Here is a 27,458-nt window from a genome sequence, read left to right on the forward strand (position 1 = left end):
CTCTCTCTCTCTCAGTAAAGACATAACCATTCACCATGTTGTTCAAGCTATAATTCTAGAAGTCATTCTTGATTCCTGTCTTCCCTCAACCCTGTATCTGACCCATGAGCGGATTCCATCCACTCAACCCCTAAAACATATCTCGGATCTGTCCACGCCTCTCCACTTCCTGTCACTCTTGTCATCCCAGCTTCCACCACTGCGGTAGTACACCTCCTAACAGACTCCCTTCCTCCACACAGCACCTGGGCATCTTCTCCAAACACATCAGTCATGGCACCACTGCCCCAAGCACCTGAAACCTAATTTCCCACCCCGCTCCTCTGACACCCAGGCCTTCCTGTTCCTGGAACAGACAAAGCTCACTCCTACCTGAGGCCTTTGTGCCACCCATCCCCTTCACCTGGCACCGTGATTTCTGCACAGAGGGTTCCAGCTTATCATTCAGGTCTCAGGTACATGACAAGGCTTCTTCTGGACCACCCCATCTGAGGCAGACGCCTAGTCACACTCAAGCATCTCACTCACTTTGAATTCTGTGTAGCATTTATTAATGGGGATTTGTTTATCGTCTGCCTTTACCCACAAAATGTAAATTTAAGTGCCCAGGAATTTTCAGAATACTTTTGCGATTTCTCTAAGATTACTATATTCATTCTCACGCGAGCTGGATAAACCTTTTCACGGCAAGTGCCTCCATCCGATGTCACCCTGGTCCCCATAGACTTTTGCCAGAAGAGCACTAAGGGTTGGGTGCCATGCAGGCTCCAGGAGCCTTCGCTGAGAAATGTGAAAATATGCAGCAAATAATGCTGACGTGCTTTAACCGCCTCAAGATCCCATCCCCCTCAACTGGTGTCCACATCCCATTTCCCTCGACCCTGGTTGTTTATTGCTCAGAGATATTCCGTGGTTCCTAAGAACAGGTGAAGCCCTCTCCACAGCCTTCTGGAGAAACAACCAAATCACGTTGGAAGGCGGCTCCAGGGCTCTCTGCGGAAGAGAAATGGGAGAGGCCATCCTGCAGCCACCTTGCCCCGCGTCCCCAAGCAGCGCAGGGGGCGGGGCCAGGGGCAGATGTGCAAACATCAAAGGATGAAGCAGCAGCGGTTTGGTGAAGAGCTCGCCCCAGGCCCCTCCTTAGAGCTGCAGCTCCAGCCTTACCTGGAATGACCTGTTTGTATGCACAGGGGCTGAAATGGTTTTCACCGTGTTATATAGATCAGCTTGGTTTGGTTCAAGGCTCAGCCTGACCTGGCCCTGCTCACCTCTTCACCTTCAGTTGTCTCCCCTCCTGTCTCCCCCTCTGCGAACCGACTGCAGGTCCCCAAACAGCCACTTTCCCTTCTCTTGAGGACTTTGGACATGCTGTTCCCCATCTTCTTGCCTTCAGTAGGCAAACTCTTGCTTGTCCTCCAGCTCTCTGTTGAGATATTACCTCATTCTTTTAATAATATCTATTCAACAAGTATTTACCATGTGCCTCCTATTTACTGGGAGCTTTTCTGAGTTCAGGCGAAATAGTAGTGAACAGAACAGACAGAACCCCGCCTTCATGAGCATACATTGTGGTGGAGGATGAACAAATAAACAAATATGATATGTGGCATATGCGTGTGCCATGAGGATTGTAAAGAATAATAGGAGGAGAGCAGGAAAGCTGGGTGGTATTTTGTATGGGCACACAGGTGAGGAAGTGATGTTTGAGCCACACCCTGAGTGACATTAGGGCATAAAGCATGCAGGTGTCTGGGGAAGAGCATCCAGCAGGGCACTGGTGAGAACAGAGGCCCTGAGGGTGGACCTGGAATTCAGGCTGTGACAAGGAGGTGGTTGTGGCTGGAGCACAGAAAGGCAGGCAGGGCCAGCTCAGGTCCCCTTGAAGACTGTGTTTATTCTGACTGACGGAAACCATTGGAGGCTTGAGAATCAGGGAGTAGCATAACTTGAAGCCCCCCTGGCTCCCTGACGTGGGGTCAGAGCCTTCCTGCGTGCCCACAGAGCACCCTACTTTCCCCCTCCTATCCCACAACTCCATATTGAAGTGTTTTTGTGTGCGTTCCCCATCTGTATACCCAAGAGCAAGGGCTGTGATTCATTCACTGTCCGGTCTCCGGGGCCTTGCACACAGTACACATGCAATAAATATGATCAAAAAAAAATAAAAATAAAAATAAAAATAAAAAAAACAATTCTTGCAGCCAACATCCCTGAAGTCCTACCAGGCAGAGTGTTGGTCTCCAGGTAGTGTTAGGAAGCATGCTTGCACCCTAATACAGGTACCACATAACAGGCATCAGCCTTTCTCTTTTAAAGCAGATTGACCCATCTGAGCAAAAGACTCTGGCCAATCTGCCGTGGATTGTGGAGCCGGGACAGGAAGCCAAGAGGGGAATTAATACCAAGTATGAGACCACGATCTTCTGATCCTCACCGTCCTCCCATCCTCGCGGTGCCTTGCACGCCGAGCAGTCCGGAGCAGGTTTCCCTTCCCGCCTCCGTTTCCACCCAGCCCAGGAGGAAGACTGCTCTGTTTGTGTGGCCTTGTCACAGGCGAAAGGCCGCTGGCCATTCCTGGGGACGTTCTTTCTGCACCAGAGACAGAAAGTGCAACCAAGACTCTCCAGCCGTAACCCCTGAGAGGCACGAGCTGAGATTTTCGCTGACTCCCGACTCCCCTCCCTGCCACCACCCAAGGTATTTCTAACGACTCGGCCCCAACACTTGCTTCACTGTAGTTGGGGATAACACCTTAAAAGTACAGGGGATCTCTAATACTGCCTAAATGTATCAAAATCTTGGGTTTTTCACTGTCAGCAGTTTTAAAGGTAGAATCAGAACAGAACAACCCCCATAAAACATCTGTAAAATCATTACATCACTGAGTATCATTTCCTACAACAGGACAGAAACCACCGCCGTGGTTGCCAGGAAATCCTGTTACCCAATTTCTATATTTGTGGATTTTATATGTAATCAACTCTGTCAGACAAAGAAAACCTTTACATCTGTGGACTGATTCAAAATTTACGAATGATTTAAAACAGAGGAATTTATTATGCACAGAAAAATGTGTCTTGTTATTAAATATTTTTACTAAAAGAATGTTTCATTAATGCATTGATAAGAAAACTAGGTTAGTTGTGAGGGATGTTTCTGGTTTCCTTTCAAATAACTAAATTTCTACTGCTACTACCAAGAGAACTGACTTGGGCGAGGCAAAGTACCAATGACACTCACCAGAGCAGGAGGTCCAGGCAGGCAGGCTGGCGTCCAACCCAGAGCACTGACGCAGCCATCAGTCTGCAAAGATTGTTTTTTAAATCTTCACAGCGTTTTAAAGAACACGTTAAAAAAAAATCTAGGGCTCCTGCTGTCAAGATTTCTGTCATGGAAACCTTGTTTGAGAAAGATGTTAATAAAATCCTGTTGCAAAAATTTTTTTTCTAGAAAAAATAAATACAAAAAAAAAAAAAGAGATTCCAAAGTAATAAAACTCTTTTCTTGAAACAAAAAAAATAAATGTTTGCTTACTATTTGATTAAATAAAATTTACTTACATTTCTTTAAGGCATTTTAATTTTTTTAATGTCTCTGTGGAGTATTTGTATGATAAATACCATAATGTATATTTATGTAGAATCAAATTATATAAACAGTACCAATATCATTATAGAAAAAAATAACATTTTAATGTATATTGTTCTAACCAATCATATTGTGAATCATTTTGAAGTTCATTATAGCTATATTGATAAATCGTGGGATTGTCTGAATGTTGTTTTTTTTTTATTAACCAATATTATTTTAAACCTGAGATTATCAGTTATATTCATCAGTTGGTGAGTTTGAGAGGATAACTAAATTTTATTTCAAACTGACAAATGTATATGGTTTTAGTTCAGTGTTGAAGAATTTTAATACAATATTAAATTACTTGAACTGAGCAGTTCCTTGTATATATTTTGCCTATTCACTGTTGATATGTATGTAGTAAATGAAGAGTAAAATAACACATATATGGTACCAAAAGGAAATTGTATAGGAGCAAAGTAAAGAGTTGCTTTGCTAAAACAGAAACATATGTGTAAATATGCTTGGGCTTCCAGTTATAAATTTTGTAATTTTTGTCATTATTTATATCCTATAAAAAAAAAAAGCACACAAAATAAAAAGGATATTGTACAGCCGCTGGTGCTTGGCATTGTTCTGTGAGCACCTTCCTGCCTCCATATGGGAACAGAACCAAAGAATCAGCCTTCTCATCATTCATAGCTCAAGGGATCTTTTAGTTGGCAAAATTATTGAGAAAATTTGCTCATTTCCATGTTCAACCAGTCTGAGAAAGATACAATGGCTTTTAAAGCTTGAATGTCAGCCAGAAAGCCCCCATTATCTTTGTTGAAATATTAAAGTGGGCTGTAAGGAGGAACTGCCAGAACAAATTTCTAAAAGAAGAAGGACCACCAAATTGGACCACTTTCACAGGACAACATAGATGGCAGTTTGGGGGGAAAAATCTGCATGTTTGTCTTAGCTCAGTCTCCCATAGACTGGGAGGATTAAACATCAAATTTATTTCTCACAGTTTTGTTGGCTGGTAAGTCCAAGATCAAGGTGCTAGCAAAGTGCGTTTCATTCTAAAGCCTTTTCTCTTGGCTTATAGGCAGCTGTCATCTTGCTGTGTGCTCACATGACCTCTTTGTGTGTGTGTACAAGTGAAGGGTGAGGGAGCAGCCAGCTCTCTGATGTCTCTTCTAATAAGGGCACTAATGCCATCTGAGGGCCCCACCCTCGTGACCCCCATCTAACCCTAATTATCTCTCAAAGGCCCATCTCCAAGTACCATCGCATTAGAGATTTAGAATTTCGAAGGGATACAAACAGTCCATAACAAAATCCATCAATGCTTTCATTTTTCATAAAACACATGTGCCAGCTGTGAGCTGAGTGATAACAAGGCCATGTTAGAAACATACTGGGAAGATCAACGATTCACATCCATATCCTGTGACTTTCAGAAGATCTCCCTGCTGCCAGATCCAAGTCTGTTGTTACTCTCCCAGACACACACCAAAGCATACTTGGGGTGCATCCAACCTGACATACAGAGGCCCAAGACTTTGAACCCCAAAGAGCTAAAACCAGGCTGAGATGAGGTGACATTCCCAGAGGCGGAAGTGCAGGTTTCCTGAAGGAAGGATTGGGCTGGTAATGCTTTGGCCTCTTTTAATCTTTGCTAACTACCAGAAGGTCAGCAGTCCTCTTATTTGTTATCTCTGTGGACCAAATGCTTGTGTGTATCAGTTATGGTCCCAGCACAAAGCAGATAGCACACTCCGATTAGGATAATTTAAGAGTTTAGTAAGTAAAATACTTACATAGGTGTTGGCAGTAGGTAGAGAACTAGAGGAGTGGAGTAGTATCCCTGGGCTAGTGATGGCCTGAGTCTAATGGAAAAGGAGAAGGCTGCCTGCAGGGAGCTGCCAGACAGGTTGGAGGACGTGGCCAGGTGCAGGGGCTCTCAGTGAGGAAGCCAGGGATCCAAATACCCTGATCTCATGCTCCGCTTTCCATCCTGCATTGCCCCATCCTGCATGAACCCACGGAAGCCAGAGGGTAAGGAGCCCACCCGTACAGTCTACGCAGGGCAGCCTCCAGTCACCAATCAGGGCAGGGAAGCAGGAGGAGCAGATCTGGGAGGCAAACAGAAGAGAACCAGCCCACATATTGAAGAAGGGATTTGCAGCTAATTTTCGTGGGTAAATCTGTCAGATTGGTAATTGCAATATCCACGAGGGTGGGGAATCCTTGAATGTTAATATTCCAAAAAGACTTCAATCACTCCATTAATTTTTTCTTCTTAAATTATATTTTATGATAAATTTGGGCAGATGAACCCTATGAAAATTACGCTTAGTCAGTTCATTAATAAGTCATGGAAGTGATTTTTCTCAAGGCATATCAGATTTTCTGCTGGAATACTTGGCAATATTGCTGGTACACATAATGGCTGGATATGATGGGGCAGAAGAAAGATTTAGATAAAGAATACAAGGCCCAGTTCTCAAAAATCAATAAAAATTCACACTTGGACCAAGTAACATTGTTTCTAAGCTATTTCTAAAAAGAAATGAAAATTTGATAAGTGGGCTAGCTTCCAGAGTTCTTCCACAGAATTGGAATATTATGACCATGTTCACAAGTCTATATGGAATAAAGCATTTTCTTTAAGACAGTAAGTTTTTTAGTTCTCTTTTTATACAGTTATAAACATGTCCTTAAGATAAAATTGGGTAACCTGCCAACACAGGCCAGCAGAGTCCAGCTACAACAAGGCTCCCTCGTGCTACCCCATACTCTATTCCAGTCTCCCCCACAACCAGCCAACACCACACCCATTTACTGCTCTCTGTGCAAACATACAAACGGACCCAGGCATCTGCCTGCCCCAGCAACACAGTCCTGCTTCCCACAGAAACCAGTTCCGAGCAGGCAGAGAATTTCCTTAGCGTGTTGCCCAATCACCTTCCGGCACACTGTGAGATTCCCTAAGTACCCAAGAACCAGAACTTATTTTTCCGGATGTAATTAATTAGTCTTAAGACTTTGGTGCTGACTTGGGGAGTGCCAGTTCTACTTAACTGTTTCCTGTCTTCATCTCAAGGCAATGTGCTGGGAACTCACTCTGTGCTCAGTATGGCACCATTTTATCTAGAGTTACTTAGGCAAAGATGATCCTTCCCACCCAAAGATGATCACGCTCTGTGTGTAACTCGGAGAATCATAGCTACAAATTATCGCCAACATCGTTTTTGTTTTTCTCTCCAAAACTCCAGAGCTCTATGTTAGTAAAAGCTGCACAGGCATTTAACTTTCCAAAAGTAGTCAACGGCCAGTGATGCAAAGATTTACACATACATCAGACTGAAATAGAGAGTCTCCATGTAATGTTTTCAGTGGGGTCACCCCAGCTAAAGGTGGCAGCTGAGTTTTTCTCAGGGGTCATTGCTTGGTTCAGGCAGCCAAGGAGCACATGGGTCACATAATGGACTTCATGAACAGAGTGAGGCTAAATGTGCATCTTCCAAGACCTGCCATTTAGGAAACGTCTAAATTAGGTTTCAGTGCACAGTAAGAGCAAGCTAAGAGAGAGCCACTTTTACAGCCAAAGTCAGCTTGCAACATGATAATAAAAGCCGTTCAAAGCAATCCATATTCAGTACTCAATTTAATTGTCCTCTGGATATTTCAGTGACTCAATCAAGCATCCCAACAGCTGCTCCCCAGGAGCCACCACCTCTTGTCAATAAGACACATGAGGAGGGAAGTCAAGACGCCTCCACGTAAGCAGCAACATCAGCTGTTTTCTGACATTTGAGAACCTGCTTTCTCCCTGCTTCTCAAACCTGCATGCTCAGTTTTCTGAGGAAAAAACAAACAAACAAACATGTACTAAGTGTTGAGACAGGAGAGATTCAGTAATTCTGTTGTAGCAGGCCATTTCTGGGCTCTGGGGGTTGGGGGTGGGGGAAGGGTGCAAACTCAGATGCCCTTGGGGCCACATGAGTGAAGGGAGAGCTGTGATGATCCACAGAACACCTGTCTTACCTCAAAGGGCAGCCGATACTCAGTTCCAGCTGATTGTGACTGAGCAGAAAGGAAGACCTTGGGTCAATAGATTTTCTAAGAAATCAGGATTTTTTTTTTGCAAAATCACCAGATTTTCAAATGCTGCCAACAAATTCAGTTTTAAAAAAATTAGTGTGGACCAAACAAAACTCATCTGTGGGCTAGGTGTGGTCCATGCGTCACTTGAGACTTTCTGAGATTCCGCAGTCTCAATAGCCTCACAGCTAGATGTCCAATTACTTATCAGAGGAGGGACAGTGTCTATGGCTGGGGTGAGGGGATGGAAGAGGCAGGGACGCACAGTAACTGACATTTGTTGAACTAATCTTACACACCAGGTCAGTTTGTGGGAGTATCAGGAACTGAATTCAGAGGCTAAAAGCAAAAACAGGGAGGGGTTGAATTTTTTCTAATGTAACATGAACTTCAGAGATACTACTGGGCTGGAATTATACCTCCATAGTTGTCATTAAAATCCCAAGCTCCTTCTACATTTTTACTCTGCCATCCTTAGTATGTAGCATCCATCTGCAAGATCACCTCATGACCACAAAATGGCTGCTGGAGCATCATCCAGCACATACACATTCCAGGCAGGAAAAAGGAGATTCAGGACCAAAGGGCTCCTCTTCTCAACTGAGTAAAGGAAACTATTAGGAGCTTCTCTTGAAGCTTCGGCCTACAATGTCTGCTTACATCTCATTGGCCACTCCTAAATAGGGAGTTAAAATTAAGTGTATGGAAAGTACCTAGCACAGGGCCTGGCACATAAAAGACCCATAAAAAATAGTAGCTCTCCTTTCCTTCCTCCCCAAAAGGATTTATGTCCCAAAAAGTTACTTGACAGAGTGGCGCAAAGAAATCCAAGGTGAAGGGTTTAGAATCCCTGCTAACTAAAGATAAATCAGAAATGCGAAACACAGATCCCACCGGCTTCTCCAGCTGCTGAAACCCACGCTGTGACCCTCTAGATTGCTGTTCAACTGCCCTGAAACCAAGAAGACTCCACTTCCAATTGCATCTGACACTCAACTTGTAGCCCAGTGGGTGTGGTCTTTCTATAAAGACAATAAAATCAGATTTGGATTCTGGCCCCGGCTTTGTCACTGATTTAACTGCCTGGCATGTAGTTCTGCCTCTCTGTGAAGATAAAGGGCTGGGCAGTGCCTCGAGCGGGATAGTAATGAAGATCTGAATGGATGAATTGAATGTTCGCTCCAGCTCCTCAGAACAGCCACCTTGTTCCTACGCAGGCGTCTTCATGTCCTCACTCACCTGCTGCATGTTTTACGATTTGATCAGTTGCTCAAACCACCAGGCACAAATGCTCAGGCCTGGAACGCTCCCTCTAGTTACTTACTCTAGCCCTGGGTGATGGGAAATCACAGAGGCAGATTTTCCTCTTCACTTCTGTGTGATAAGCAGTATTCCCAGTTCTGAGGGCCTGACCTCATAAACGAATTTATGATGAACACCAACAACCCATTTTCCTGAATCATAATTGAAATGAAAATTTCCCAACTTTTGGTCTCCTCACAACATCGTCTGATTCAGAAGTCGCTGTTGATCCCGAATGACTTCAAAGGCTGGTCTCTGATGAGTCCCAGGTTTGACACAAATTCTTCTGTCCCTTCCACGTGAATATTCACAACTACACAACAATTCTGCGGTTAAACTCATAGCCCCACAGCAGCCGATTTCCTAATCCAGGCATTTTAATAACTGTATAGTATATGTGTAGTCTTAAAGGGAGGAGGTATGGGCAAGGAAATCTATTCAAGTGACAATCTTCAGAGACTAAGAATCATTAGAAAATCATTGTCTCCTTCTCTAAAGGTCAATAAGTAAATTATGATAACATAAAACATTTATTGAGGAACAGATCGCCATACTTGCCAACTTAAACACTCCAGGGATATGTTTATTCATTTCATGTAATTTGTAAGTAAATCTTTTCTACCTAAGTTTTACTTTTCCCTAATGATGCTTCACAATAAAATGCCAAACTGAAACAGAAAGATAACGAAAATGCCAGTCACGGCCTCATGATATCCTAGCGCACAGGGAGAACACAGAATGTGCTATGGGCACGTGGGCATACGGGGGTTCCTTCCCATCATTCACAAATATTTATTGAGGCTCAAACCGAAGCCAGGCTTATGTTAGATTCTGCTGTAAAAGACACAGACCTGGCTTTCATGGAGCTTCCGATCTAATGAGGGACTCCAATAAGTTAACAATGCAGGGCAATAAAAGCCACGTCAGAGAAAAGAGGGTGCTACGAGAGGGCAGGGCAGAACTTCAGCAGAAGGGTCGTCTCGAAGAATACATGAAGGATAAGAAGGACTAGGAGAAATGGAAACCAGGCAGGAGAGGGGCGGTATAGAAGGCAGAACACTGTATACAAAGCCACAGATGCAAGAAAGCACGTAGCAGGTCCAGGGGTTTAAAAAGAAGCGATATGACTAAGATGAGCACTTTAGAAAAATCATGCAGAGGGGCAGGACTGTTGCCAGGCAGAAGATGATGGAACCCAAATAACACCAAGCAACGTTCACTGAGCACTTTCTTGATCCAAACAGTGAGATAAGTGCTTCATGAGCATTATCTTATTAAATCCTTACAATAACCCTGAGTAGTGGGGACCGATAATCATTTCACAGATGAGACAACTACTGATATTTTCTTGCTTTTTTATCTTTGTCCTCAATCTCCCCAACAACTAAAATGTATTTACTTATTCGTTAGCAGCTGCTTAAAAGAGTGTTTGGCATGTAATATTCAAGGCATATGGGAGACAGATAGGTGGCTGAGAGAACAAACAAATAAAGGAACTTTACCCAAGATCACATTGAGTGAAGGAACCCATGCCCATTGCACTTACTACAATGACCATACTATTTTGCAATTTGAGTCTTTGCTGGTCCTTCTCAGTCCCCTGTGCTGGTCTCTCATCTCACCAACCTCCAGACCACCCGGGATTCAGTCCTCCTGTCTTATCTATCTACATCCATTTCGTTGCTGACCTCATTTGGTCCTGTGGTTTTAAATACCATGGATTCACTGATGACTCTCAGGTTTCTATCTCCATCAGAGATTTTTCTCATGAAGGACAGACTCTTTTATCCAACCACCTACTCAACATCCCCACTTGGATGCCTAACAGCCATCTCAAACCTTCTATGTCCCAAATCCTGCTCCTTTCATTGTCTTCACCTCAGTTAATGGCAACTCTACTCTTCTGGTTGCTTAAGCCAAAGAGGCCAAAACCTTAGTATCATTCTTGACTCGTCTCTCTCACAAACTTTATCCAATCCATCAGCAAATCCTATTAACGCTTATCTTCAAAATATACCCAGAATCCAACTTGTTCCAACCTCTAGTGCTGCCACCCTAATCTGGACACCTTCATTTTCCCCAGATTACTGCAAAAGCTTCTCACTGGTCTCCCTGCTCCTGCCCTTGCCTGTCCCCCTTTCAGTTGATTCTCAGTTGGTTCCCACTGCCAGATTGATCAAGTTAAAGCCTGTCAGATCACTCTACTACTGAGACCCCTCCATTAGCTCCTGGAGCCCTCCCTCAGTCTTCTCTAGCCACACCAGCTCTTCGCCGGTTCTGAAAAGAGCAACCCATCACACTTTCAAGTCTTTGCACTTGCTGTACTATCCCTTGGGAATGCTCTCTAGATACCTGCCTGACCCACTCCCTCACCTTACAGGTCTTTACTCAAGCTCATCTTCTCAATGAGCGACTCTATCTAAAACTGTAACCGTCTCCCTCCCCATTTACACATACCAATGAATACACTATAGAGTTTACTTATTTCCTTTTTGTCTACTTCTCCCTGGCCCCCAACTGCAATAGGAGAAGGACTCTGTTTTGCTCACCGCTATATCCCCAATACCTACAAAAATGCTAGGGACATGGTAGATCTCAATAAATATTAACTGAATAAAAGAATAAATAAGTGAATTCTCTTTATAGGATCTTCTCCATGCGAGCCATACCAGGAAGCAATCATCAGAGCAAACTGAGGAGACAAAATTTTGTTAGAACTGAATTACACATAGCTGATAAAGTATTAATAGAAAAGTTGATGGATTTAGTTTGAAGAATCTTTCACATTTGTTTTCTAATCAACAAAGAACAAACAAGGAATCAAACAATCTGAAAATGTTTTTTATAATATTTTAGAAACTTTATTTTATAAAATTTTTAATTCATGTATTAAAATGAAAACTGAGGCAAAAAAACATTTAAAGTATTTTATAAATACAAAAGTAACAGTTTTCAAAACATATAAAACACATACAATGTAAAAAAAATCTATAAAAAATGCCATTTCCAATACAAAAACAAAGCAGGAGAAAATGCTTAAAAAATGCTCATCTACAAGGACAAAACATTTTGATTTAGTCCTTATTATGGTAACAAAAATTTTTGAATTTTGGTTATTTTTTCATATGAGAACCACATCTGTTATTAATTTATCATCATTTCCCTCAACATTTCAGGAAAAATGTTTAGATTTAAGCTGTAATTAAGGTTCTTAATGAGAAAGTCAAAAAAGCTAGTTATTGATATTGATATGCTTTTTCCTGTCAAAAGTTATCTTTTCTGACTGACCTTGGAGGGAGGAAGGGAAAAAGAGATAAAAGGAAGGGAGACAGATTGGTTGGAGGGTTAAAGGTGACATCTTCCAGAGTCATGATGACTTCTGATACTGTGGAGAAAACAACAGAGAATTCTCTTGAAATTCACTAAAATAGCATTGACAATGCCATGCATCTAAAAGTAAATGGAATTAGAAGGAACTGATTTTATTATTATTTTATATTTCTTAGAAAAATTCTGTTGTTAAAACTTATTATTAAAAGTGGCTCCTCAAATAATTTGATTTACTAACATCTAACTGTGACAAATTGCTTTAAAAAAAAAAGAAAAAAGTGAAGATTAAGAAAGGTCAAGTTCAGTCAAGTAAAAAATCTGGTATGTAAAAAAACCAGAGAGCAGGATAGTGCCCAATAAGAGACTGACAATGAGGGTCCACTTACAGCATAAGGCTGCCATCGGCTACCGAGGAAAGGGTAGGCCAAGAAAATCTACATAACACACATAATTTTTGCTTCACAGTAAGAACTTTTGAAAATCAAGACTGACTGACCTAGAAAATTAAAGGAAATGATGCAAAATGTGCACATAGACACAATACTTTAAAAGTAAATCTAAGGGTGCAAACGAGCTCCAAGATTGTATTTGAGAGAATTATACCCTCTTGGGGTAAGTGTGGCTCAGACAGCAGGCCACACTGCTACTCTGAAGGCACAGCCCATATATTGACAGCATTAAATACATATTTCCTTTGAATTATTCTCATTAATCATGTCAACCAATTTGAACATATCAAGAGAGAATTTTACCAACAGTATAACAAGGTATGTATTTACATTTTCATTTGCATCTTAAGTACAAACTGTTAACAATAACGATGATGATTATGAAAAACAAGATTAAAGGTGTGTTCATTTGGGAAAAAGCTACATTAGTTATTCATCCAACCACAAACACTTCTGTAAAGAATGCAATATTGCAAAACAATTCACAGCTTTATAAAAAGATGAAGTACAGGGCTCATTACATTTTTTTTTTCCAATTCAAAATTAAAAAGAGTTTGACTTACATTCATGCTTAACTATTTTACTCTAAAATCCGTAAAATATATAAAATACCAAGATTATCAACAGTCACATATGTTTTGAAGTCAGGGGACACATGTATTTTCTTAAGGTTGGTTCCATTTGTGTAGAAGGTCTGTGAGCATTCCCCAGTGACAACATTCCACCACTGTTCAGAGAAAAATAAATTTCTCATTAGATTGATCATTACACTGTGTGACAACCTGCAGTGCCAGCTAGATCCTTCGTCCTATCTTCTCTTTACTTCCAAACAGCAGGAAAGAAGTCTAAGGTTTAATGCTGAATATAGTATTAACAACCTGGTCAGCCTTTCCTGATTAACCCTGGTGACTACCTCTCAGTTACCCCTTACCTAACTCCACTTAAGGGGTTCTGGAGAAAAGTGCAGCCTACTGAGAGCTGCAGACACAAGGCTACATGACGTCCATCATGGCCAAGGCTGGACTGAACTGTCCTGTCTGCATGCCTTTCTCAGTGGAATGGACAGAAGAATGCCCTTCCTTCTCTAAAAATTCCCTTTTGTAGACACAAACTGCTACTGTGGCAGACACCGAGACTATTCGTAATATGGGCTACAGCAATGGTCCCCAACCTTTTTGGCACCAGGGACCAGTGCTCCTATGAGAATCTAATGCCTGAGGATCTGAGGTGGAGCTGAGGCAGTGATGCTAGCGCTGGGGAGCGGCTGCAAATACAGATGAAGCATCACTCGCTCGACTGCCACTCACTCCTGCTGTGCGGCCTGGTTCCTAACAGACCAGGAACCAGTACTGATCCACAGCCTGGAGGCTGGAGATCCCTGGGTTAAAGGACAGAATGTCCTTGCTCCTGGATCTTCCCCATTCAGCAGGAGTAATTCAAGCACCCATGACCAAGTTTCTTTCTAAAATACCCTAAATATTTATCTGCTAAATACTGAACATTTCAAATGTAGCAGGTGCTCTAAGTCCTTCCTTTCTCCTCCCAATCACTGAAATTATAACAATATTTAATTCATTTGCCAAATGGAGATCATAAAGCTACCTATATATCTTACAGTTAAAATGAGGCCAAAAGAGAATATAAATGAAGACCTTCTGAAAAGGTTCAGGTATATCATGATTCTGCATTTTATGAACATAATAATGGTAAAATCTGTAAAATATGTAAAATACCAGATAACAGTGTCACTCACTTTTGCACCTGGGAAGTGCCTAGCACTCTGCCTTGCACGTATGATTGCGTCAATTATTCATATTCGCTATCAGTAATAACTGGTGAAAGTACACCCCATGGACTCAGTAAATCTCACTGAAGTGACATGTACGAACTTGAAATCTTCCAGAACTGACAACTTTGTCTTGTAAAATAGCGATGTAATTAAGACTACAGAGGACATGTTCTACCTACTTGAGAGAAAACTCAGTTTTCAGGACAAATCATAGAAGTAGTAAGGCCCTTAAGAGAGCAACTGGTCCAACTGCCTCATCTTACAAATAAGGAAACCAGGGTTCGATAGATGAAAGGCCTTGTCACCTAAGGTGACACTGCTAACAAGTGGCAAGGGTGGAACAGTTTCCGGCTTCCTAATCCAATGCTCCCACTATTTTCCCTCTGTTAAAACAGACCACTCTGCTTGGAAATACTACACTAGCCACCAATTTGAAAACGGACTAAAAAACAATAATATTAAAGTGGTAGCTAAGACACGGGCTTTTTAGGGAAGTGAAACAGTTCTGTATGATACTACAATGGTGGACACATGTCATTATATATTTGTCAAGATTCACAGAATGAACAATGCAAAGAGTGAACTCTGATGCAAACTATGGACTTTGGGTGATGATGATGTGTCAATGAACCTTCATCAAGTGTAACAAATGTACCACTCTGGTGAGGGATGCTGATGGTGGGGGAGGCTGTGTACATGTGGGAGTGTATATGAACTCTGTACTTTCTGCTCAATTTTGCTGTGAACCTAAAACTGCTCTAAGAAATAAAATGGATTTTTAAAATATAGCAGCTAACATTTACACTCAGGGTACACTATGTGCCACTACAGACAAATGCTTTACATGTATTAATTCCTTTCACCCTCCCAACCATATGAGGCACAAATTATGTACCCATTTTGCAGATGAGAAAATCAAGGCACAGAGAAGTTAAATAATCTTGCAATTAATAAGATTATTAACTTAACAAAGCTAATGAGTAGCAGAGCCAGCCCTAGAACTCAAGCGTTCTGCCCTAAGACTCGCTCTCCTGACCATTATACTCTGCTTCCTCTAAGTCACGGCAAACCTGCATTTATCACCATGCATTCCATACTTCAAATCCACCTCTCTCCACATGAGTATGAATTAATGTGGATTTCTCGTCATTCTAACAGCATATACTCTGTGTTGTAACACAGGTAAACAGCTAAATCATATTATTTTTTAACTTACAAATAGGACTAATTTTGAAAGTTAAGAGCTTTTTAGCTATTGGATACCTACTTTATCTGACTGACACTCAATTTATACAACTTGGATTCTAAAGTAAACAGACTCAAAAGGCCTATTTTCTTGGAGACTACAGAAGCTGCTCCTTTTTGCTTTTAATATGCTCCGTGCATTGGATAGTGTCATTAACATGCTGGGTAGATGCAGGCTGGGCTATATTATAATCAGTTTAACCATGCCAGCCACCAAAGCAGAGGGAAAAGAAGCCTGATTGTCGCTTAAATATACAGACTGAATATATAAGCTCTCGATTATTTCACCCTTAAGACGTAAACTCTACAGTACAGATATCTATTCTGCTGCTCTATTTCAAGGTTCTCCCAGAACTCTGGAAGTCTGGTCATTGATCTCTACTACATGTTATAAGCCAGACCCACGATTATGGAACAGCCTTCGATAGGGCCCAGAACATCAAATGATGTGATCTCTAGAAGCTCAGTGTCAAAGCTGAGCAGCTAAGTTTTTCCCAGTTAATTCAGATCAAGATTCTCAGCTTCCAACACAAAAACAGCAATGCCGCTCTTCCAAGTAACATCCTCAGAGCAGACTGAGTTTATCTCTACACTAAAGGAGGACAAACAGTGGTAAGTCTCACAATTCCCTAATGACTAAATAAAGGTGTGCCCAAAAAGGAATAGGTTAATGCAACATTTGTAAACAGTGTTTTATTTTAATGCAAACTTGTAATGGGATCATAACATACATCCTCTCGTAGACCTAAAAACTGCCCTCTAATTTTTCTTTTTTATAAGCTGGAGTTTGCTGTTGAGTAAAACTGCAATTACATGGGTCCCATTTAACCAAAAACTTCATTCATTCAAATATCTTTGAACATCTATACTGTATTAGACAATCGGAATAATCTCTTACACTTGAATGTTTTCATTAAGAAATAATGGCATCATAAGATTTAATTTATTAGGGATCTACTTTAAGTGGTCAGTAGCATCTACAACCCCTTTTATAAGTAAATCACTATTCAAAAGCCTCACCTCAAGCATCCCCCTCCAAAGAAAGCCTCTGCTAACTGCCAAAGGTAGAACTGCTTGCTCTTCTCCTTGTGCCCCCACTACCCTTATGCAAACGTGTCCCAGAACCCTCTTACACTTTGGAGACTTTGTTTACTGTCTGCTTTCCCCACAGATTATAAACCACCTGAAGGCAAGAACCAGATATTAAACGTTGTGCCTCATACTGTCTTAGTGCACAGTGGGCACTTAACAAATTATTATTGGATGGGTAAACAGATGCAAGCACCAAAAAATGACCCTGAGGCACCACACGCTCAAGCCCTGGCCTCAGTATTCACTCCTAACGAGTTCGTGTAAGCTACCGTACTAACCAGGGAAGTCAGGACCCTCCATGAACATCAGTTTCCTCATCTATAAACCAAGGAAATAAAATTCGGCCTCACAAAGCTGGTTAATGACATCATGTAAGTAAAGCATTTTGTAAACTATAAAGCAATATGCTGCTGCTATTATTATTATCATCGCTATTACTGCTACTAGTAATACTACTTATAAATAAGAAATTTTCATAAATTTTTTTTTAAAGTCTTTCAGCCAAAATAGTTAACAATTCATGATAGAAAAGAAAACCAAGTTAAACACCCCACTTTCTAGTCATTCTGATCAGCTACGACTTTGTACAGGGCAGTACAAAAGCTCTGGACCGAGAACATCCCTAACACAGCAGCCACCAAAACTCCCAAGAGACCTCAGTAAAGTCTCATCGTGGCAAAATGGGGATTAAGAGTGATTGCCCTTCTACTCTGCTGCGCCGTATGAGGACCCACTGAGAAACAGGAAGTGAAAACAGCTTGCAAAGGAAGACGTAGGCTGTCCTTTTCCTTCCATCTTTGAGAAACTCTTACCTTAAGATAGCCTCCAGCAGAGACAAGCATTTTGCTATCTGGAGAAAAGCAAAGGTCAGTCACCCAGCCTCCATGGGTAGCAGCTCCTTCTTCTACCGAAATCGGATCACACAAATGAAGAAGCTCACCGTTCGAGGCATTCCATATCTATATAAACATAATACACAATTCATTAACAGAGTGACGCAGAAGTTTTATATATTCTATTCAGATCTCATCTGAAACGTATTTGGAAATCTTTCTTGAAAATGTAATTATAGTTCAGTGATACTTTAGGGATTTTTTAGATTTCATTCTCTCCTGTTCAAATTTTTAAAAAACACTGATAAAACAAATGTATTACTCAGAATATTTCTCATTAACTATACCCCCCCAAAACAAAAAAGGACTTAGAGTAATTGATTAGAATACAGTGATTCTTTTCATTTAATAAAAAGAGAATGATGTGGAGAAGCAAGGAATAAACAAAAAAGGCCTAACAAATAAACTACCCCTAAAAAACCCCAAAGAATTCTAGTCTAAGATTTACCGCTAAGAATCTTGACAGATGTCATTCAAACATGTAAAGTATAAATATTTTAAGCAGTAAGTCCCAATAAGATTCTAAATACACACACACACACACACACACACACACAGACTCTCTAAGATTATTTTATTTCACTAGACTCTTATAAACTCAAATACTTACAGGTGCTAATATTTCCATTTATTTCCACTGACACTTAATATATAAGGAATACTCTAATTTTTCAAAGAAATGTACATCAAAATAAGAAAAAGAAATGGAGGCATAAAAATATCTAAATCATCATTTGTAAATATAGCCCTAGAAAATCCAAGAGAATAAAATGGGAAAACTCATTAGAAAGAACTCAGTAAGACAGCTAGGTATAAGATACATATATAAAAATTAATAGCTTCCCTACATTTTTAATAATCAGGTAGAAAAAAAATGTTAATGTATTGCAGACAATTTTTAATTTTTATTTATTCTTTTTTAAAGGAAGGCATTAAGAAAGATTCCATGAAGGTGGGAGAAAGCAAGGCGGGGCCTGGATTACAGGACAGTTAATAAGATCATGTGCTCTCTCGAGGGTGGCTTCTAAAAAGAGCCATTTCAAAGGTGTGATAACCCTAGACACAGAAATAATGGACAGGGCTTGCTTAAGGCAAAGGTAAATCTTATGCCTGAGGCATAAATACCCACTATGAGCTGCCCAGTTAGGAATTTATGATCAGATCACTCTGAGGTTACTTTATGGAGGACCCCCTTTGCATCCACATTTATAACAATCTATTTTTTTTCTTTTTTAACGCCTACAGCACCTGGTCTTCCTAGGTGGTCTCCCATCCAAGCACTTCCCAGTCCCAACCCTGCTTAGCTTCCGAGGTCAGAGGAGATCAGGCACATTCAGGGTGGCATGGCCATAGACCATAACAATATAATTTAAAACAAGTTTTTTCTTAATTTCTCTGTTGCTTTACACGGGTGCCTTACATAAACCAGTCATAAACCGTGTCATCAATAATTTGCAATAATAATTGAAAGAGAATCAGTACATTGCACATGATAGGCATTCAGTAAATATCTGTTAAAGAAATGTTTTCTAATTATTTAATAAGTTAGAGCAGAATATGATAATGCTTTTCTGATAATGTTTTCACCTAACTGAATTCTAATATACTGTACTTTCCTGAGTGAGAGAGAAAAGGGGATGGGTGGGGGGAGTGTCTTACTGCAGGCCAAAAGGCGAAAATTTTTTAAATAACACTCATTTAAAGAGTGGCAATTTTTCCCTTCAAGGGTTTCTGAAAACTGAAACACTGCCTGATGACCAGTAAAGGGGCCCTTGCACCCAAGATGAGAACTTAGAGCAAAATGAATGTTCCCAAAGCAGCCCTGCTACTTCTGCGGACGAGGCTTGTATGGGAATGCATGGCTTGTATGGGAATAGTACAGAGAAGGTTGGTTACTTAGTCCTCACGCAGGAGAATCTCATCTTCCTGGAAAACCTGTCTGGTAACATCTCTATTCCTGCAAAACTGTATACTCTCTCATTTTTCTGCATTATATACCTATTCCTTGAATTTTAAATTCTTCTTTGTGAAAAAGAAAAAGAACAAGACTCTTCAAATATACTGGATACCCTAGCGGCCATTCCCAGTGCCCAAACTTTTCCCATCAACTGCCCAATCCTTTTCAGACAATCAGAGGCAGCCAGCCCATGAGGACTGCACCAGGCCACCCTGTAAATTGCGACTATCTAATGGGTATAGGGCTAAAGAGATCTTTCTTTCAGTACTGAAAAGAGCAGAATATGCAATTCATTTATAATCTAGATAATGATTTACAAAATTACTTTCCTCAAATCTGCCACTAAAACCAACCTTTGGTTCGGGTCCAAGAATTAAGATAACACATTCTCAAGCTAACAGCAGAGAACCAACTGCAAATAACTAGGGCATCTGCTCCCTCACATACATAGGAAATGCTTCGCTCTAACTCTAAAATGAATTCTTTTCTGCAGTGGAGCGCAGCTGTGAACACGTGCACAAGAAAAAAAACAAAGAACATCTCATCCAACAAGTACCCCAGGGCCTGTGTTTCTTTGTCACCTTAACAAATGTCCCCACTGTGGTGCAGGGGGCTTGCCCAAGCTACAAGAGCAGTGCTTTCATGCCAGCCACACCCTACCCTGATTTCTCCATTGTCATCTCCAGTCGCCAGCAGGGTACTGTCCACAGAGAAGACAGAGCAGCGCACACAGCCTTTGTGGCCCTTCAATTCATGAAGAGGGGAAAGGAGTTCAAAGCTCCAAATCTGGAAGGCAATTAGGATTGTTTTAGGAACAGTAAATATATTCGAAATAAGCATCTGCAAACCCTGCATTTAGAGCTAGTTAGCTCTAAATTCAATCATGTGGAAGTTCTAATATTGAACAGTTCGTAAACTTTTGGGCGAGGCCTAAGTTCCAACTTGAAGCCCTGATCATTTTTGATGTTCCCTTTAATTACCCAAGTTAACGCCAGCTCAAGGACCAAAGTCCTGAACTTTCGATTTAGAAGGAAGAACAGTAAATCAGTTCACTGTTTTACTGTGGCGTGAAGCAGACTTCAGTGTGAGTCCCAGCTCCACTATTTACTAGTTCCTTGTGGCCTAGGACAACCCACGTCAGCTGCTGTAGCTTCAGTTTCTTTATCTGTAAAATAGACCTATGGTGTGAAGACTAAATGAGATAACAGAGTAAAATTCCTAGCACAGGGCCTAACATCTGCCAAGTGTTCTTTAAAGGTTAGTCACTATACCATTTTATGATCTTGGAAGTCAAATGCAGTTCTTTTCCTTCTAACATTCTCCCCCACGGTTCTGCCATCACCATCACCGTATACTGAAAACTACCATGTTCCAAGCACTGTGAGTTAAGAACAGGTGGCACAAAGATGAAATGGATACAGTCCCTGTCCTTGGAAAGTTTATAATTTAATCAAGAATGCCAGCTTATGGCTGGTTAAGTGAACAGTTGTATGAAGGAAGTTCCAATAAATATGAGTAATATGTAATGGAAACACAGAAGATGAAGCAGCTAATCCTGCCTATGAGACAGAAAGAGGTTCACTAAAGAGCTGACATCAAATCTAGGTTTGGAAAAATGAGTCATAATGCTTGGAGGTAAAAAAAGAATAGAAGGTTGTGTCAAGCCAAAGGTAACAGCATACGCAAAAAGATGGAAGTGGAAGTAGTCTGGCACAGAGGGAACAATGTAGCAGAAGCAGACCGTGATGGGCTAGGAGATTTGGCTTAAAAACCATCAGTTCACAGAGGTGTTTTAGCAGAGGATTCAGACAGCAGTGGAGAGGATAAAGTGGAGGAGGCACGGACCAGAGGCAGGCCCACCAATGAAGGAAGAGAATTTGGCCTTAAGGGTGTGGGCAAAGAAGAGGAGAAGAATCCAAGAGATATTGAGAAGTAATCAACACGGCACAAAAGACAGGATAGAGTCCCAGGCAATTCCAAGGTTTATAGTTTGGAAAGATGGGCTGATAATGATGCCATTAACAAAGATGGAGAGAAAAGAAGAGAATGGAGTATTTGATGTCCACGACCAGGCAGCATCACTTCACCGGAATGTGATTTTCAGAAGCATCAACTTACATCAATTATATAAAAACTTACTGTGTATGTACAATTAAATGTAAACCCCTTTCAATGCTTTTTATTGCCTAAAATATGCAGTAGAGATTGCATTTGATTAGTAACAGACAAAAAGCAATCAGTATTAACGAAAATCAAAAGTCCTCAATGTCATTCATTTAATCTGCTTGACACCAACTAAATGCCAATGGGCATCCTCCAAAAATTCACAAAATATAAGAAGACATGTAGACAGACACTTATTATTCCATTTTGTACATTATTTGGGCTCTTAACACATAACCGATACTAAAGTTTTATGCATGCACATTTCAACTGACTGAGCTACCTTTGCAGTCTTGTCAGCAGAGGTAGATGAAAACTTGGTAGCATCAGGAGAAACATCACAAGAAAGTACTGTATCCTGGTGACACACAAAGTCTTTTTCCATTTTTCCAGTAGTAACATTCCATATCTGCAAAGAAAAAAACTCAGAAGTTGACATGTGCATTACTGAGCATAATCAGCAAGACGACGGATCTATGAAACAAGAACTTTAGCACATTGTTGTTCTGACCTCTTTAAGTGCCCTTACATGCAAATGCTCATAAACACAAAGCCGATGTAGGTGACTGCAACAGATTTAAAACAAGCATGAGAAAATAGAAATTTAAAAATTCAAGTAGTTATTTATCATCCATCTGCTTTTGGCTGTTCCAATATAATTACTGCAACGTTAAAATACTTTTTTATAAAGAAATCTGTGCTTCAAATTACCTTCACCGTTCCATCAAATGACCAAGAAAGCAGTCTTGAATTTGGCAAGAGCCTAAAGTCTTTCACTGTTTCCTGATGGGCTTGCAGAGAGACATATTCCTCTGATTGCCAATTCCATACCTGAATATCAAAGAAATAAGTCTGTTATAACAATCTTCTCATAATATCCCATTAGAGAGGTGGGGGAGGATGCACTCCCTTGTCTAAAGTCTTGTATCCCGCATGGCATTTTAGTAAAACGAAGAGTACCAAGAAAGAATGTGGTGTCCCCATTTTACAGACAAAGAAGAGAAAACCACGGGTTAATTAACGTGACTAGGGGCAAAATAAAATACTTTTCCTCCTAAATAAAATTTGTTTGCTTCAGTTGCTTAGAGAGCAGTTAATTATACCAGAAGATAGAGAAAAGCCACAATATGCTAGTGAGCTCACCATCTGATTAAATTTTCCAGAGAAAATTATCCCAATTACATATTCACAGATTTCTAAACCTCACAAGCTAGGCGAGTCTACAGATTTAGCTCCCCTAAAGCTACTGAATCATACTGGCCCTACTTCTGGGGAAGGTCAAGTGACAGAGCAGCTACAAACCAGATCATGGAATTTCCAAGCTTCAGAGATCTTAGCTATCCCCTAATGCAATGCCCAAAATGACAAAAGAAGTGATATAGTACATTATTTTTCACATGGAGCTCCAGGAAGAACTCCTGAGGCACAAGCAGAAGAGAAGAAATTGAAATAATATGAGTATCTGGCACAAAATAAGCCATATAAGCATATGTGAGACACACAGGTGAACAAAAAAAAATTTATTTCTGTGTCATGCCCATGTACAGAACAATTTTTAATTACTAAATCAAAGCAGCTGTATTTAGAGCCTTATTAATTCTTGTCTTGAATTTAACAAATGTTTACTTAGCACCTATACGTGAAACAAATATGAAACAAGGATCTAGCATAAAGAAACCTAAGAGTCTAGCAAAGAAAATGAGACATACCAAACAAATCAAAAAACAAAAAATTCTCAATCATAGGAGCTTTAACGATAGAGATAAAAGTTCTGTGGAACTCAAAAAAGCAATTCCTCAGGGAAGACTTGATGTAGTGCATTCAAAGTAGGCTTGGGAAATGGGTTCGAAGTATGATTCATAAACTGAGGAGGTCATTTCAAACACGGGATGAATGCTTGAGTAAGACAGAAAAATGTGGAAAAATTACAGGGACCTGCTCATAGTGCCAAATCTGGCGGCAGCACAAGATATAGATGAAGGATATATACAGAAGAACAGCAGGGAAAAAAGGGTTGAGGAGACATTCTTGACGAAACAGCCCAAGGGTCCCGATGAAGCTAGACTTCAGGCTGTGGGCAATCAGGCAGGCTCCAACAGAACTTTCTTCTATTTTTTAATATCAAAAATAAAAAGATTAAGAAAAACCAGCCACCATCACAAGTATCACATTAGCAACATCCTGGGTCTGGTTTCTGACTGGTGAATGTTAAACAGCGGAAACATCTTTAAGGTTTTTCCTGTCAGACTTCGGCAAAATTGTAAAAGAAACGCCATCTTGCTATCCCCTTTTTTTAGTCCTTTATCCCCCACATTCAGCAGCCACCCTCCCCACCAAGTCCTGGCTCTCATCCTCTCCATCCTCTGTCTCAGAGCACTCACCCACAGAAGCTGGATAGCAGGATATCTTCTGTGAGAGCAAGGAAAGCTGGCAGTGAGAATAAATTAGGAATTACAGTATCTCAAGAACCCAGTGAGCTGTGTTGAGGGAGGGGGAAGAAACAGAGGCTCTCTGGCTCCCCAAATCCTATCAGAAAGGAAAAGCACCTGTGCAGCTAAACGTAAAATACCCTAGACCATTCCCACTAGGAACTTCCTGGCTCCCTCCTCCTCCTTCCTGGGCTTTGCTGGAACAAATGAACAGCTCTTCCTGGTTGACCGGCACTGCCATTCGCAGCTGTGTCTGATTCAATGTTCCTTCTCGACTTAGGTTCCTACTGCTGCCCCCACATCAAGAAGCCAGAGAGTCTGACAATCACTGAGGGGAGATTAAGACACCCTCAGCAGATTTTGCTGCAGCAGCTTTCTACAAGGCAATGATGACAGGAGTATTTTTTTTTTGTTAGACTCAAACATACTGTGCTAATGAACCACCTTATATAACAGCTAAACTTCCACCAGCATCAATCAAATGTATGAAACCATTAGCTATAGTTTTGCAATGTATGTACACTGTAGAATTTTTTTCAGCTATATAAACAATAAAATTTAAATAAAAAAAAATGCTAAATAATCTTCTGATACCTCCAAGAATCATATATTCTCAAAAACTGGCTCAGGTGAACATGGCTGTTACTTAGGCTTTATTTACTTCAAAGTAAAGGATCAAAAAAACTACCAAGGGAGAGACATCAATTTTCACAACTCCAGGTGCTATAAGCAGGCAAGTTGATTCTTCAAATGTTGGCAGTAACTTTAGTTCAGGGCAACAAAGATTTCCCGAACCCCTACTATATATTACGGCACTAAGGATACAAAGGCGATTAAAATAAGCCTCCAAAATGGTAACTATGTGAGGTGTGTACAGATTTGTTAATTAACTTGATTGTGATAATTATTTCACAACATGTACACAGATCAAATCATCATGTTGCATGTCTTAAACATATACAGTTTTGTCAATTATACCTCAATAAAGGTTGAGCGGAAAACAAACCCCCAATGACTTATACTAAAACACCAAAAAATGAAAACAAAGACCCAACCAGTCAATTCTTGGAAATACCTATACCAAGAGTTTTGTTATATAAACATATTATATATTCGTTAAAATGTTTTAAATGTAACAATTATTCTGAGTAGAGCAGAAAAAGAGGATGAAACACAACTCATATTTCTAAAAATAATCTAACTCTGATTCTAAAAATATTCCTAGAAATTATTTCTCCCTCTGGCTGAAAATATCTGATCTTCAAGCAAATCATAAAAGCTATGAATTTAGCTTTTGACAGAAAGGCTATATAGTATACAATGTCTCAGCAGAATTTCATCAGATGTAGTTTAGTTTTACTCAATTCAAAGCCACTTAGAAAGGAAGAAAGATGAATATTACACTGAGTTTCGTGGCTAATACACCAGTATCATGGGTGGCTATATTAAATAAGTTTCTGTACTGAAGCCAAAGTTCATTCTAATCACACAGGACTCACAAAGACATAACATAAAAAAAATTTTTTTTCCAAAATAGCTTTTAATAGTGCAAATTATTCTTATTGTTTATTAATATTGCCACCATAAGACACATATATACACATTATGTAAAAGAATATATAGCAGCTTCCATTGAACATAGGGCTTAATCTCCTTCACTTCTAAAACTGTACTAAAATGACAAGGTCAAGAGAATGGTAAAGAAGATAACAAAATGTTGGAGGCTGGAAAACAGAAGATAACTGACAGCAGAACTGAGAAAACAGAATCCAAAAAGCATTAGAGAATAACAAAAGCAACAAAATGGACATTACACAACTCCCAAAATGCTCCGAAACTTAGGTCACTGAGTTCATCCAGATGTGGAAATCAGGGTGGGGCTCAACAGAAGTATTAGGCATTCTGGGAAGATGGCAGCGGTACAGGCACAGTTTTTTTTAATCTCCCTAAGCCTCTATTAAAAGCAGACAAAGCTACTAAAATAGCAAAACTAAAAATGCACAGACAACATTAACAGGACCGTGTTATGTGACGTAGTATCCCCACAAACCCCAAGATGCGAACGAGAGCATACTGAGAGCTGCAAGACTTCCATGATAATAGCGACTGTATGGGAAGAAGCAGAGGGAAGCATCGGGAGCCTGACAAACCTAAAAGGAGAAGAATCCCAAAAGGGCCAAGTGATATTCACTGGAAAGTGCCATGGACAAAGAGAAAAGCAGCGGAAATTGAGTGCCAGGTGAGCATGGTACGGTCTGGAAGGGCTAGAACAGTCTGGGCCCTATGAACTCTCAGAATTAACCAGGACAATCCTACAATGAGGAGGAAATGCCAGAGACAGAATCCAAATTGAGTTAGAACGAGAATGATGGCAGCAAAGGAGAGAGACAATCTAAATAAATAGAGGGAAGGGGACAAAGCAAAGACATCTTCAAAAAAAACAAGGCCCTATTATTCCTAACGCTTCATGAAAACAACAGAAGGAAGAGCTGTAGAGATGTGAAGCCAGAAATGCTGGCCTCTCCAACTTCTTTGAGGATTTCAGGGGAAACTAACTTTGTGTAAAAAAGAGAAAAAATCATCGTTGAATCCCAAACTAAGTTCCTATGACAAAAAAGAGAATAAAGTGCAGAATGATGCTCCTACAGACAATGGAAGCAGACCAGAAAGAAGAATCTCCAGATAAGGGCACCAGCACAATGGAGTGCAGGATTACAGATAAGAAAGGAGATCAAGTGAAGGTTTACACACTAAACACTGAGACCCTACAACTACCCCTAGTTTTCTCCCCGCACTTAGCTCTAAGAATCTTCAGCCAGATCTGAAAAGACCAAACAAAAAAACCTAGAGATAGTGACAACAAAGGTTCCCCATCCAAGTCACCTTTCAGAGAAGGTCTCAGTCAACATACAGAGCTTTAAATCAGTCCTTAGTGCCTGTCTCTGGTAGCGAATGATCACTACACAGTCAAGGAAGGCCTTTAAAATAAGAAGCCAAAACAATGAAATGTAAAAAAAAAAACAAAAACAACGTAGAGGGAATAGCAACTATCCAGAAAAATTAAATTTTGAGAAAAAAATTATATACATTCATAATCTAAGTATAATTTATACATTATTTATATATTTATCCATCTTCAGA

General features: G+C 40.3%; 2 protein-coding genes and 1 pseudogene across 11 annotated transcripts in view; 1 reads left to right on the forward strand and 2 right to left on the reverse strand.

The window, feature by feature from the left end:
• Window positions 1–11,948, forward strand: part of LOC120611598 (ankyrin repeat and sterile alpha motif domain-containing protein 1B-like) — an 83,025-nt gene extending 71,077 nt beyond the window's left edge. For 4 of the 9 annotated variants that reach the window (XM_039874042.1, XM_039874046.1, XM_039874038.1 and 1 more), the window contains one exon: window positions 2,317–2,758. In XM_039874042.1, the coding sequence (XP_039729976.1) occupies window positions 2,317–2,427 (111 nt within the window). In that variant the 3' untranslated portion in view covers window positions 2,428–2,758. Of the gene's footprint in view, window positions 1–2,300; window positions 2,759–11,616 lie in introns of those variants that run through there. The other 5 variants (XM_039874043.1, XM_039874047.1, XM_039874039.1 and 2 more) reach the window with 3 other exon arrangements.
• A 297-nt stretch (window positions 11,949–12,245) lies between these two features.
• The window catches only part of APAF1 (apoptotic peptidase activating factor 1), a 69,223-nt gene continuing 54,010 nt past the window's right edge, over window positions 12,246–27,458 (reverse strand). For both annotated transcript variants that reach the window (XM_039874033.1, XM_039874032.1), the window contains exons 23-27: window positions 22,600–22,719; window positions 22,172–22,297; window positions 20,386–20,511; window positions 17,688–17,834; window positions 12,246–13,476 (exon numbers count right to left, since the gene is read on the reverse strand). In XM_039874033.1, the coding sequence (XP_039729967.1) occupies window positions 13,330–13,476; window positions 17,688–17,834; window positions 20,386–20,511; window positions 22,172–22,297; window positions 22,600–22,719 (666 nt within the window). In that variant the 3' untranslated portion in view covers window positions 12,246–13,329. The remainder of the gene's footprint in view (window positions 13,477–17,687; window positions 17,835–20,385; window positions 20,512–22,171; window positions 22,298–22,599; window positions 22,720–27,458) is intronic.
• On the reverse strand, window positions 19,005–19,123 carry LOC120611790 (uncharacterized; annotated as a pseudogene).

Source organism: Pteropus medius, unplaced genomic scaffold, assembly GCF_902729225.1.
Source record: "Pteropus medius unplaced genomic scaffold, Ma_sr-lr_union100, whole genome shotgun sequence".
Classification (NCBI taxonomy): domain Eukaryota; kingdom Metazoa; phylum Chordata; class Mammalia; order Chiroptera; family Pteropodidae; genus Pteropus; species Pteropus medius.